At 28.0% G+C, this 14,949-nt stretch overlaps 1 protein-coding gene across 1 annotated transcript; it reads right to left on the reverse strand.

Moving 5' to 3' along the window:
- Positions 1–7: 7 nt before the first annotated feature.
- LOC107404877 (lipase-like PAD4) lies at positions 8–8,123 on the reverse strand. Its single transcript, XM_016011872.4, has 4 exons — positions 7,958–8,123; positions 7,434–7,770; positions 1,505–2,227; positions 8–924 (listed from the first exon to the last, which is right to left on the reverse strand). The coding sequence occupies exons 1-4, from the start codon at positions 7,975–7,977 to the stop codon at positions 118–120; spliced, it is 1,887 nt and encodes a 628-aa protein (XP_015867358.2). The 5' UTR covers positions 7,978–8,123; the 3' UTR covers positions 8–117.
- Between the last annotated feature and the right edge of the window lie 6,826 nt (positions 8,124–14,949).

The raw sequence follows: 14,949 nt of genomic DNA on the forward strand, positions 1-14,949 counted from the left end.
ATATATATATATATATATACAAATTCATTTTATAGAAATGAACATTTTTAGTCATTTGCAAAAATAAAGCAACAACTAGTTAGACATATGGATTACATATCCATAACAGATTCTACACTAGGGAAATATTTCCCCATCTCTGAAAGTAGGAAACTGAGGCCTGATCTGCTCCACCTGTGATTTCAGTTCTCTAAGATCTTCTACCCATAAAGTGTAGCTAGAATTTTTCGCTACAACATCTTTAGAGACTTCCATCCTTTCGACCAAATTACTCGCATACCTTTCGAACTTATTGATATTCTCCCATAGCAGCTCCTTCTTCCTAGGATCATTCTCACTTCTGAGACTAGTAAGCCATTCTCTTGCCTCCTCTACCCTTGCCCAAAAGCATGAGTCCTGAGTCAAACTCGCAAACTTGCTTCTCTTGTTATTTCCTTCCCCATTCACCACTGTTTTCTCATTCCACCATTTATCGAAAATCTGATACCTCCTTTCTCTTCCATGCTCCAAGTAATGGCCCTTGACCTTGTGTGTACCCCACCTATAGTACTCTGCAATGTCCAATGGCTCAACCAGCAGCTTGTAGAAATGGGAAGCATTAACCCATTTTGCTCTCTTATGAAAATCATAGGGCAATTCATTGTTTTCCAACATGCTAATCACCTTATTCCAAAAGCTGGCAAGCTTGTGCCTGTTCATGTTGACTCTGTGACCCCTTTTTGATGATCTACTTTGCTTGAAGGAATCATAGTACCCCATCTGATCATCGGATTCGTCACAAGTTGCTTTGTACCACTCCAGTTCAGCTCTGTAAGGTGTAATCTTTGATAAACTTACAGCAAGGTTAGCACCATTCAGATTTGGTTTCTGGCCTGATCGCCTTGCCATCTTTAGGCATTCTTTGGCTGGTGTAGCAGCTGGTTCCTACATGGTTAATTCACGAATACATTCAATGAAGAAACTAGTCCAACCTTATTATAGGATTGCCTTAAGTAAATAGTATACTTTAGTCCAAAACTATATGACAAACTTTGAACTCTCCTTTGCTGTCCCTTTACTGTTTTTAATGTCAGCTAAACATGACCTTGATTCTGTTCATTATATAACTAGTCCAATATACACTGGAAATAGAAAAGAAAAACATTGGATACGAGGAAACAGAGGATTTTTTTTTCTTTTCTTTTTATTTGGACATATATTAACTTGGGAGTTTTTTAGTCACGAGTGTGATCGAACTTTGGTTTGATTATTACAGAGGTCATTGTCATCTGGATTGTCATTGTCTCTGAAATAAAAGAAGACAAATGATTTGAATTTAGTAAGTGTTAAGAGTCGCAACGCTGGGATGATGAACAAAATATATCTAGTTTCTTTCCCTGTATCTGGCATGAAAACAGGAATGGGACAGTGTGACTTCGAGTCTTTTGTGCGAAAACCAATAAAGATATAGACAATGCTTGAAGTACTTAAAACCCAAAAAAAAATGTAGAGAAGAAATCACTACCTGCCAAGCTATTCCTGAGGACTGCAATGCCAAGGCAAGCCCTGCTTCATAGCTTGAACAAGGACCTAATCCACCTTGCATGAAGTTCCTCCTCTTGAGGAACTGTGAAGAAAAATTCCCAATATAATCTCCATAATTAAGATGATCCATAATGCATTCATCAAGAGAAACAGTTGCAACCATCAAATGCATCATCTTTATCACAGATACTGCATTCTCCAAGCAAATTCCGCCTTCTTTGGAACAGAACAAGTAGCTCCCAAATGGCCAAAACATTTCCCTCCTTTCCCCTTCCACTGCCAACTGTGATGACCTTTCCAAATAAGCCAACACGAACCTAAGGAACCTGGCTTTATCTTCGTCGGGGACTTGGAGTACTCCAGCGGGGTTTCCTATCTGTTGAGACGCCATGGCAAGATGCCAATGATTTAGAAGTAAATGCAGCTGATGAGTGAGCAGTGGAGCAAAAAGTAGCCTTGGCATTATGTCGTGCTTTGAGACAACATGGCAGAAATTTCCACCCCATCTTTCTCTTAGTATGGCCCGGGAAAAAGACTCGTTGCCTAGCAATGGCGAACCGAAGGTGATGCAGAAGATTGGGATTGAAGAAGATGAGGAATGGAGGTAGCAGAGGAGCCAAAGAGCATACAGAGAAGCAATTGATCCTCCTAAGGAATGGCCAGTGAAGACCATCGATTTGCTTTTCTGCAGTACCGCCAAAACCTGCATGTTGTGCATATGTTTGATTATTTCCTTGTATCTACATGTGTTGACTATGAAATTATTTAATTAAAATAATCATGTTTAAATTTTATTTAACTCAAAAAGTATCTTAATTCACCAAAAGTCTTTTTTGTTTTTTAACAATAAGAATTTTTCATTTTGAATATCTTGCACTTAGTAGGGTCAAGGTACTTCTAATTTTCTTCTTGGCCTCTACTTTATCTGCAGCGATGGCTAAGTGAGTACTAAGAATAACTGTAGAACTAATAGTCATCCTTTGAATTTTTCATTTTTTATTTTTTAAAAAAAATTTCTTTTAGGATTTTGCCTGGTAGTTGGGTTTTGTTGTTTTCACTAGCCAAAATTCATATCATCGTGGATGAGAGCTCTACATATATCACACCCAAATTTTCAAAATAAATACATAAGTGAAAAGAAAAGGTAATGATGAAGATGAAAATTATTGACAATGCATCACGAAAAAGCAATAAATTGCATGTACATTCAAGCATATATGTAGAATTTTTGCATATATATATATATATATATATATTCCTGGAGAGGGTCTAATTAGAACAAAGTAATATGGTATATGAAAGTGAAATAACATAGTTAATTTGGTCTATTTGTCTCGGCAGCCCTTCCTTTAATCGTTTTCATCCTTTTCGTCTCTTTTTCCTTTTTGTACTCATTTCTTTTCAAGGGTTTTATCAATAATAATAAAGCCAAACTTCAGTGTAGGCAAAAGAAACAAATAAATGAAAGACAACCTTTAGTGGCCACGCAACCAACCTTCATGGAAGCTCTCAAAATTGACCACCACCATCTATTCAAAGAACATTCAAACTAAAAGAAAAGCATCTTGGGAATATTATAGTACTTGTGCTTTTGGATACGAAAAATATTAAATAGATACTTTTTTTTTTTTGGTCTTTATAGATTGTTTTCTAGTTTAAAAACTTTTAAGGGTGGTGTTTTGTTAAAGAACAAATATCTAAACCCCTTTAAAAAGAAAAAAAAAATAGCTAACTAAGATTATTAACATTATTAATCAAATTTAGACAGTAATAAAAAAAGGATAGCCTTCAAAATTAATGTTCATAACTTACATATAAACAAAATTAACCCACTTTTGTGTTGTGTGAAAATGGGGACCTATATATTCTTTTCCGAATTAGGTATTTTTTTTTTTTAATATATAGGAAAAGGCTAAATCACGACTCGACTTGAGTCAAACAATGCCTTACAACCTAACAACAACAAAAAGCAATTGAGCATGAAAGGCCCCCCCCCAAAAAAAAAAAAAAAAAAAAAAAAGATAATATTATTAATATTGCGTGTCGGTTTTCTACTTTGTATGTCGTTTTCCGTCCTATGCAATCACATCAAAAAAGAGATTTTTGCGTCATTCACCACATAAAGTGTGTGAATCCCCACAACGAACGAAAATGATAATCCATCAATTATTTAATCAAATAGTTATAAGTTTATGATATTGGTGGTAAGTCTCACTATGGTTGAATTCATAAACGTTTAATCAGAACATATATCGTTTTACTTTTTACCTGAGTTAATTTTTCTTTAGAATGGACTCGGTTTTGTTTCAAACTTTCAACATTAATTTGAAGAAGAAAAAAAAAATACACACACACACACACATATATATATATATATAGAAGTAGTCAACACGCATACAAATAAAGCATAACATCAGAGATAGAACGAGTGAAAAGGAAAGCAAACCTAATAATAAAGTAAGGAATAATTGGTTGGAGAAAGCTAGCTACAGCTACAACTCAAACGTGTCGAACGGATTATGGATTATATACCCTATTGCATGTATATGGTAATTTTGCAGTCATTCCCTTTACCTTTTTGTCATGTATGTAGAAGCTAAAGATGGCAATTTGTCTTTCAAGACTAAACAACTCATTCTGGTGCATGCACAACTTTATAGATGCTATCTGAATTTTTATAAGATCAAAAAGCAAATATCTTTTGAGGTGCCATTGGAAGTGAATGAGAAAGAAACCCACTGCAAATTTCATCTAACAGTCTTCATTGGCAATATGTATAGTTAGGTACCACATGTCTTGGTAGGTAAAGCTGGGCTAGTTTTCTAAATGTTTTATTTTCATTGTGAGGGCTATTCTATACCTAAGAATTCTTCTGCAAAGTGATCATGGAATAAATAGATTCTTCTATTCTCTGTTCCTTTCTTTTAACTTTTCTGAGGTGGGGGCTGAATTTTTAAAATTCAATAGGAATTGAATTGAAAAATTGAAACCACCCTTTCTCATTGATTCATAGAAAAGAACTTTTGCTACCTAATATACTTATAGGATTTTGATACATCAAAAATATAAATATAATTGTCTTTGTAAGTTGAGATTCTGCTAACATAATCAATAGCAAAAGATAATTGAAATGACATTTTTAGTATTTGATATATCAACTAATTTACTTTACATTGAAAACATATCTTTCCTGACTTTAAATATAAACATCAACTTTACATAACAAGCAAAGTTCAAAAGAAAAAGAAAAATAAATAAATAAACAAAGGTAATTTTTATTTGCACCCATTTTCCTGTTTTGCTTTATTTTCCACTTATATCTATAGACACAAATAGCAAAAATACTCTTTTAACTGTCGAAAAGGCAAAAAAAAATAAACTTTATGCATATATGTAAAATCCAAAATCATGGATAAGAGCCTCTTCTGTGTGTATATATATATATCTTTTTCTCTTTTTTCCATTAAAAAAAAAAACAAAACAAAATATGTTTGTTTCACCTTTTTTAATGGCTCTTTCACTTTCTACCAATCATCAACTTATAAAGCTATTTTAAGATTTTTATGATTAAATAATATCTCTAACAACTTAACTTCTACCAGATTTTTCACATGATGAATATTTCACATGCTTCAGATCTATTAACAGATAAGGATATGGAGTTCAAAAAGGTAAAATTAATGTGGCGGCGGGATTTCTTTCTTAGTATCATATAATGGCATCACTTGGTTGATCATATATAATACTAATAAAATATAAGTATATATGTAAAAGAAAAAGATAAAGACTTCTATATGTGTGTTTCACAGAAGTGTCGACCCCAGCACCCATTATTCAGGTCCAATCATTTTATTCTCCCATACTACATTATTTGAATCTAAAATATCTACCTACATTTCACACTATACATGTATAATATAAATGTATGTATCAAACTCAAATTATTAGGTGCTTACATCCCAAAATAAAAATGAGCTTATAATATATACCATATGAGTAATGGTAGAGGCACAGTCTATTTTGTCAAACACTTTATTGAACATATACTTATTTTTATTTTTAATTAATTGGTTAATATATTAATATAACTTTGATAATGATAAATAATTTTTTAAAAATTAAATACAATTAAATATAAACTAATCAAATAATAATATTTAAATATTTAAATAATTTTTTTTAAAAAAATAATATTTCTCTGGCATTATTCATAATAGATACAAAGGGATGCATATACAATCCCAGTCAAATATCTCATGCGCATTATTTATGCAACTAATCTAATGCATAGACCACAAAGTTGCTAGTTTCGTATATATTATTTTATTCAAACTTCAAAACTGAGGTACGGAAATTATTAAAATCTCTCCGGCCTCCTAGACCGGGTCATCAAGCCAGCAGTGTAAATATTGGACCAGGGATTTATTTCTATATAATAAAATTATAACAATTTTTTTCTGATATTAAAATTATTACAAAGTTAATTTCTTATACATGTGCTCAATATTTATTTTATTCTAATATTAGGTTGCTGTATAATCACTTCAAAAAGAGAAAGAGTTCTTAAATTTGTATCTTAGACAGGCACAAGATTTAACTTTTACTTTTATCACATTCTAGATTTATATACGATTATTTCTCAAGGGTTTTAATTTGAACATCTAAATAAAAGCTATTTGAAATTAATATGTATACTTTATAGAAATTGTTAATATATGTAAAAATATATATAAGAATATAAAAAAAAATCTTAAAACTGCATTAAGATTAGAATTCCCATTTTTGTTTCAAAAAATAAAGAAGGATTCCCAGTTTAATTAATGTTGACGGTTTCTTACTATAACTTTCTAGTCTTGAATTATAGGCTTCAATAAATAAACCAAATATTTATTTCACCTCCTTAGGATCGCTATGAAGTTCTTTTCCTATAAACCTTTCAAATGTGTGTATATATGTAAAGATAAACATCAAACCAAAAAGCTGGGCATATTTTGTCAACTAAAGACCACCTATTTTTACTACAATAAATGTTCTAATACCACCATCACATCTTTAACAATTTTAACCTAGTAGAAATTATTTTAATTCGGACCTAAAAATAATAACCTAGTTAATTTTTTATGGTCCAAATATTAATTATTTAGCTTGAAGTTTTGTGGTGTTTAATACTATGTATACCTGATCAGATTGTACTTTTATAATCCAAGTCTCATGTTTTACCTAATATGATTTGAACATCTTTACTGTAAAAAAAAAAAAAAAATGTACAAAACTACTGTAACAAAATTATATACATACATAGTTATTCTATATTGAATCACGGTGGACTCATTATATAATATTGTATAATATGACTATCATTTGATTAATAATCTACATAATATTTTTAGTCGGATAATATATACTGTTCTATATCACCCAATAAAATAAAGGTATATATATATAAAATCAAGCAAAACGCCAGAGATGTACGAGAAGATATGCTTAATGCCAGAGCAATGTATGAGAGGCTAAATGTCAGAAAAGAATCATCATAACCATATTTGGCCGGCAAGACAAACTATACGCGGAATTATGTATACCACCTATTCCATCTTTGTCCATATATATATATATATATGGTTGTTTGGTACACCAAGTCAAGCTTTTTATGTTGCCCGAACCGCATTAGATCACGTAGAACCTAATCTACCAGATATCCATTTAGAACTCTATGTAATTAGGTGACGGTCAAACAACATAAGATGTGCAATCCGTTTAATAAAGTAAAATTTTAGTATACATAGTACATATACTATTAATATATATACCAAATTATACCTCCCAAGAAGAAAAACATGAATTTATTGGCCAAAAAGGAAATAAAATAAAGGGAAAAAAAAAAACTGTCAGATGGATAAGAAACTGACCTGATCACGGAAATTTTGGCAACCAAAGAAGAGTTTTAGAAGCCCTCCATGCACCATGAGTGGTTCTTCATCTTCGTTACGAGCACTCAACAATGGATGAAAAGGATTTTCGATTAGGCCGCCGGCACTTTCTAACGGCACCATCTCTCTGCAACTGGCTGGTTCCGAAACATCGACCATTTGGATACCGGAAAAAGCCACGTAACCCACATCTCCGATGAGCTCGGTAACGAAGCTCATCGGAGCGGTTGTATTGGCTAAGCTGCATAGTCTCCATGCCTCGGATAGCAGTGGAGTCGATGCCAGAAATGTTGAAAGCATTTCGCTGGTTTCAAACCTATAATAAAAACGGTAAGAATTTTCAACATAAATGAAAAGAAGAAGGAAAAAATATATATATATTCTTGTTAAGTTTCCGAGAAAATAGTGTCCGAGTCAAATTTAATTTCTTGTTTGGAAGAAAAATTATTTTAAAAAAAGAAAAGAAAAGAAAAAAGAAGATAAAGATGAGAAATGTAACTTACGGTGAAGCTTCAGCTTCCATGGAGTGGATTGTAGACTTGTTCTTTCTTCTTCTTTTTCTTCTTCTTCTTCTTCTTCCTCTCTTTTTCTTCTATTTTATTTTTTCTTTTTTGTTCCTTGAGAGTGATGGATTTTTGGGTGGTGTTAAAACTATAAGCCAGGCTGAGTTGAAGTGTATATATAAATAAAATGTTTTTGTTTTTTTGTTTTCTTTTATTAAAAACAAAAAAAAAAAAAGTGGGATTTGTAAATTAAAATAATTGGCTTAATCAGTGGTTGTTAACTTGCAGTAAAATTAATGATTAGATTAATGGGATTGATTTGAAAATGTTGTTGTTATTGTTGGTATAGTCGTTTTATCGGATTGACCCATCTGATATGGCATGAACATGGTTGATAAATCGGTCCCACCATAGCAGGGGACCAAATTGGACTTGAAATATAAACGCGTTTGGGATTGGGATATAGACGTGGCCTTTAATGGGTCTTCGTATATATATGTATATTTATATGAACATTTTGTTTTTTATAGGCAAATTCTTAGAGACGCGGTTGCGTTCAAGTTGGGCAGTGATGTATTCTATGAGATCATAAAGATATTGAGTCAACGTCGGCATTTTTTTTATTTTTGTTTTTATTTTTTTTTAATTTTCTCATAATTGTTGAAATCAGAAAGGTTTTTTGGAATTAAATCAGGGGTGCCTCGCTTTTTTGAGGATTCTCACTTGCCTTTTGCCTTTATTGCCCCAGGAGGATTACTTTTGGCCATCTGTGTCTTACAATCACAAATATTATAAATATTTTTTTTATTTTTTATTTTATGTTATTTAGTTTAAATATTTAATGGTGAATAGGTTAATTCTTCTATTTTTTTTTTTTTTAAGTCATTCATACTATTTGTTTAGGTCACAAAGGCTACTTATTTGAATGTTTATGTTTGGTTTTTAGGAATAGATTAATGTAATTTTTCTTATTTAAGATAGCTAAATAAATATAAAATGTAGATATTATTCTGATTAAAATGTTTAAATCGTTACTTTGATATTTTGAAAGTTGGATTCGAAGAATCTATGCTATTTTTCATCTTCTTTTTATTTCTATGCTGTTTTAATAATTTGCAAACATATGAATTTGTAATACTATGCCATATTTTTTTTTTTTTTTTTTTGGTGACCCTTTTGCCTTAAAATCTCTTCCGAGACGCCGTAAAAGTGAAATTACTTGGTATCAGTGGGGCTGAAGGATTTAAAAGAGTAGTGCAATTCATTTACTAGCTCATATGATAATCTGTAAATCTTCTTCTCCCCATTTTACATTCCTTTTCATGATCATCATAAGTAGTATTTTTGAAAGAAAATTGAAACAATTGGTCATTGTCCGTTAAAAAATTTGGAATAGTTTTGAGTCAGAAATAAGTGGACCATTAACATACATAAATGGCAAAGGCTTTTAGATTGAAAAATATTTGTGTGAAAGTTGGATAATGCTTTGGAAGAAAATTGCCAAAGCCATCAACGACTTTGGAATTGATTGATGATATTGGTACGGATGGGTTGCTTCCAAATTTGCCTTGGCTGGAGTAGTGGAGCAATATCTCATGGATTAGTTAAAATTTTTTTTTACTATTTATCAACTATTTTTGATTGATAATAAAGTTTTATTAAAATATTTTAAACAAGTTAAATAATATATAAATTTTATTGATAATTATCATCAATAAAGATAAAAAATATTTTTTTAATTAAATTCACGAATGTAGTAAAAATAAAAAAATACGCTTGAAATGATTAGTTCTTATCTATGAATGACCGAATTGATACCTCATTTTGAAGAAGTTTCTTCGTTAATGGGTATTGTGCAAGTTTTTTATTTCCTTACCGAATTGTTCTAAAATGGGTATTATTCGAGAACTACGCAAATGTTAAAACTCTACAATATTTAACAAATAATCAATTCATTATCAAAATATATGGTTGGATTGTTAAAAATCGTTCCTCCATGAAGGTTTGGAGTGCTGTACTCTTTCTATTCCTTTGAACTCTGCTTTTATTCCATAAAATTTTTGAAAGGATAAAAATAGGAAAAAAAAACAATTTTTATTGTGGCAAAAATCAATTAACCTGTGGCGTGGTAATAACGCACTCTTACTTTTGCTGATTGGGTGTTTGTGAAATTAATTAGGATATTTTTAAGTAAAGTTAGATTGGACGGTCAAAATTATTATAAAAAAAAAAAAACTATTAAATTTTGACCCATGTATTTGACCAAAAAATGTTGACCATTGAAACTCGACTTATTAAATACATAGCATACGTGTTCAGCAAAAAATAAAATAAAATAAAAAAATACATAACATACGTAATATTGAAACGGTCTTTTTTTTTTTCTTTTTTTTTTTTTAAAGTCTACTATGGGGATTGAATTCTCCTTTAAGCCTAATTTTTTATATCAACATATATTCATTAATTAAACAAATAAGGAAAAAAAAATTGAAATTGTATCATTCCAATAGATTCTGCTTTTTGATGCAATTTTTGTTTTTATAATTTCCATATTAAAATATATATTATCCAATTTAGAACAAAATGAGTTTTTTTTTTCTTTTTTAATTAGTGTATACACGATAAGAATTTCAATTTAAAAAAAAAACCAAATCTATTATTTAAAATTACAAGATCTTTGTTTAAGTATTATTTTACCTAAACAATAATTTTGATTATTAGATCATAAATTTGCAAAAGAATAAAACTCGAAAGAAGTAAAATTTACAAAATTTATAGTTCAAAAATTATGTTAATAATAATTTTCAGTTTATATTCACAAAAAAAAAAAGTTTCCATTTATTTATCATAATATATTAATTTTCCACCTAATTAACATAAAAAATTAAATAAAATTAATATAGAATTATAAGTTGAGTTTTTTAAAATAACAAAAAAAATTATAATTCTAATAGAGAGTTTAACATAATGTAATTTTTTTTATTTAAATTATATATATATATATATATATATTTGGACCAAATGCATGACCTAGGCGCATTTGCCGAACTGTCTGTGCCTTAAGCCACGATAATGCAAGTGGATTGGGTAGTTCCCAATGAGCTGACCAAGTGGCCCTAGCATAAGCCATTTTGGTCAAGTACTATTTTATATGGACATGATTTATCTATTAGAAAATATATTAGTGAAAGTATTGGTTGACGTGGTTCAGTGGTTTCCACTGAAAATATATTTTTAGATATTGAGTGAAAATCCTCATCTCCTTTTAATTTAGAGCATATGGTAATCCTTAAAATAAAAAATGTATTAGTGAAAGAACCGTGCCAACTATGTTGATTATACTTTATATATATATATATATATATATATATTTTTTTTTTGGGGACTAGAGGATTCAAAATTGGGTTATTTTCTAGAGCAAGGATTGTCAAACAATGGAAGCCAAAAATAATGAAAACATAATATTGTAAAAATTAATAAACTAATTATCAACATGTATTATATTGATGATAAAATGTAACACAACATAATATGACAAATATATATGAAATAAACAAACTATATATTAGTTGCTAAGATGTGTAATTTAACTCAAGAAATGGAAGCTAAAACGCAAATAAGACAATCATCTAGCATTCTAGCTTAAACAGATAAAAAAAATAAAAATAAAAAAAGAAGCAAAAAACAAATGAAAAATATGATAAAGAAATAAGAGATAAATATGAAACCCTACCTAGCTTTGGCTTTTGGTTTTGGGTATCAAGTTGTATTATTTGCTTTTATTTTACCAATTGATGATGAAAAAAATGAACGAAAATTAACAAAAAAAAATTATTTTTCTTTTTTATATATATAATTTTATTGTAAATGATAAAAATAATTATTAAATAAAATTAGCTTATTGTTATTCCACTTACATAAAAAGATTATAAATTGACAACATTGAAACAAGAAAAACTATGAAATTAATACAAATCTTTGTTTAACTGAAAAAAATCAAATAATCTTTAAATTATCTCTTTCTACATAATTTTTTTATAAATTTTTTACACGAAACAACAAAAAAAATTTAATTAATATAATTTAATATTTTAATTTTTTATTTTATTTTTACAACTTGTTAAAAAATTTAAACCTGCTTTTTTTTTTTTTTTTTTTTCTGTTTAGCTGGATGTCACGTTTGCCAAGCCGCCTTAAAGAAATATGGGCCCACCATTTTCTTGCGCAATCTCCAGCATTATATGACCTGTTGGGGTGGGGGTCGTGCTGGACTAAATCTCTTATTGCACGGTTTTTACTTTTCTTAAAAAAAAAAAAAAAAAAAAAAAAAAACTGCTTTTTTATTTTTATATTTTTGTTTTCTTTTATATTTATTTTTATATTTTTTCTTGCTTAATATAAAACAATTAATACGATCCACAGAACTATTATATATTTAAAAAATGAAAATATATGTGAAAATATTGAAAATTATTCAACATGAATATAAATTTATAAAAAATAAGAAAAATTTATTAAAAAATTAAAATTTTTATTGGAATTTTAAATTTAATTTATTGAATCAAATAGTTATGAGTTTGCCTATAAAAATTACAAAAATATTAAATATATATATATATATCATATTTTTTCTATTAATAAAATTATAATAGACGCTAACAAATATAAATATAATATTATTGATATAAAAATATAAAAAAATAATTAAATATGACAAAAATACATCTATAATAAATTTATTTATTAATTAAAATATATAATATAAATGCTATAATTACATTTTGATTTATGAACATTGTTTGAATACTATATAAAGTTCTTTGGTGGTCAGAAACTATCATTTTCTTTTTCATTTTTATTTGTAGATGTGTAATATAAAAAGTAATAATTAAGATACTATATTGTTTAATAATTAATTTAGGTTAAAATACAACATTCTACCTTATGAACTTAAGTAATATCAATAATGTTTTAAAAACTTTTGCCAAAAATATTAAATTTAATAGATATTTTTAAAAATTTGGATAAAAATTTCAAAAATATCTATGAATAATATTGTGGAAATCTTGACGAAAATATGAAAGAATTGATATGAATATACATGAACAGAAAGTTTTACAGAAATATCAAAAATTTGGAGGAAAATTATGAAAATTTTACTTGTTTGGTTTGAAACTTAAATTTCATATTGATCTATTGGAAAAATAAAAATTTCAAAAAAATATTGAGGAAATTATGGATTTTAAACTATGCATGCAATGACTATAAAAAAAAAAAATATATATATATATATATTTAAATATTGTTAATTTTTTAATGTTAAGCTTTCCAATAACTATTATTATTATTTAACTTTAAATAATGTAAATACTGTTATTAATGATATTAAATAACTCAGTGTAATATATCATGAGTGATGTAGTAATTTTAAAAGATAATCATGATAATAAAAAAAAATCAATTTAATCTATTTTCAACGATGTAATTATTTTAAAAAATTAGGTGGATAAAGATGAAATATAATTGTTTTTATATTTTCAATAGTGTAATTATTTAAGAAAATTATATAAATAATAATAAAAATCAAATTTATTTAATCAAATTTAATTTTTTTAACAAAAATTTATAGTATAATACAATCTTGTATCAAACAATCTACAATATTAACCTAGTCCAATTTAATACAATAAAATTCAATTCAATTCCATACATAAAATTAATATAGTATAATCATGCATACCAAACACATATTAGTGCGACCATTGCACCACCTCAACTCTTACAATCAGTCAACTGCAAAATGGCCATGTGTCATACGGGTTAAATTTTTTTTTTTTTTTTTTTTTTTGTTTTGCCCTTTTAACCCCTCTCTCTACTTTTTTTGTGTTTCATACTCTTACTTCTCTCTCTTCTATTTTTTAGTGTGTAAGTCTTAAAGGTTTAGTCAAATTTTTGATTTCTTTATTTTTATTTTCTTTCTGTTCCAACAATAATCTCTTCTAAATTTATTTTTAAAACCCAAATCCAAAACTTAAAACATGTGAGAATTTACAAATACAAATTAAATAAAAGAAGGAAGAATAAACTCTACATACAGAGTTTAAAAAGGGGGAAAAAAGGGAAAAAAGAAAAGAAAAAAAAAGAAAAGAGAGAAACTATAAACCCTTCAACTCTTTCTTTTCTATTTCGATTTGCGAATGAAAACATAAAAGTTTTTGGGTATATGGGTTTTCTAAATTTCAATAGGAAGTAAGCAAAAAATTTTAGATTTTGATGTAAGAAATAAAAATTATATATAAAGAAGAAAATCAGAAGAGAAGATTGGGAGAGATAACACTATGGTTGTCTAGGTAGAATAATAAAATGAGTTTTTTTGAAAAATAGTCATCCCACAAATTGATATGTGAAAAATGGCAATTTTTTTTTTTTTTTTGGGTAAAATTTGGCCACCTGTGGACAACCGTTTAGCTAAAAAAAAAAAAATATTCTCACTAGTGAGCTTGTTTTCCTTGGTATCTTATCTGCTTTCACTCTTTTTTTCTCGTATTTTCTCATTTTTGAAGCTAAACTCAAATAAAATTTTTTTCTTTTTTCTTATTAGGTGAAACATTTAGATGTGAAATTGTCCAACAACTCTCTTATTCTTGTATTTTTTCACTTTTGTATTTTTGAAAAGTTTTTTAATATGGATATGTAATTAATTAATTTATCAACTGTTATATTTGAGTTTAAAGATACTTAGGTGACAAATGGTGTGAAAATTGAAGAAAAATTATGCAGAACTAAAAAATTGCGAAAACCAGTAAAATTAGTGAAAAATATTAACTTTTGCCATTTTCCACCAGTTTGTTAGTTTTAACTTATTTTTAGCTAAATTTCTAGCAGTAGGAAAACGTTATATTTAGCGGAAAAAAAAAACAAAATCGGTTTTTTTGAGACAGTTAATATGCTTGTTCAGTATTATTCATATTTTTATATATTTATTAATCACT

Source organism: Ziziphus jujuba, chromosome 7, assembly GCF_031755915.1.
Source record: "Ziziphus jujuba cultivar Dongzao chromosome 7, ASM3175591v1".
Classification (NCBI taxonomy): domain Eukaryota; kingdom Viridiplantae; phylum Streptophyta; class Magnoliopsida; order Rosales; family Rhamnaceae; genus Ziziphus; species Ziziphus jujuba.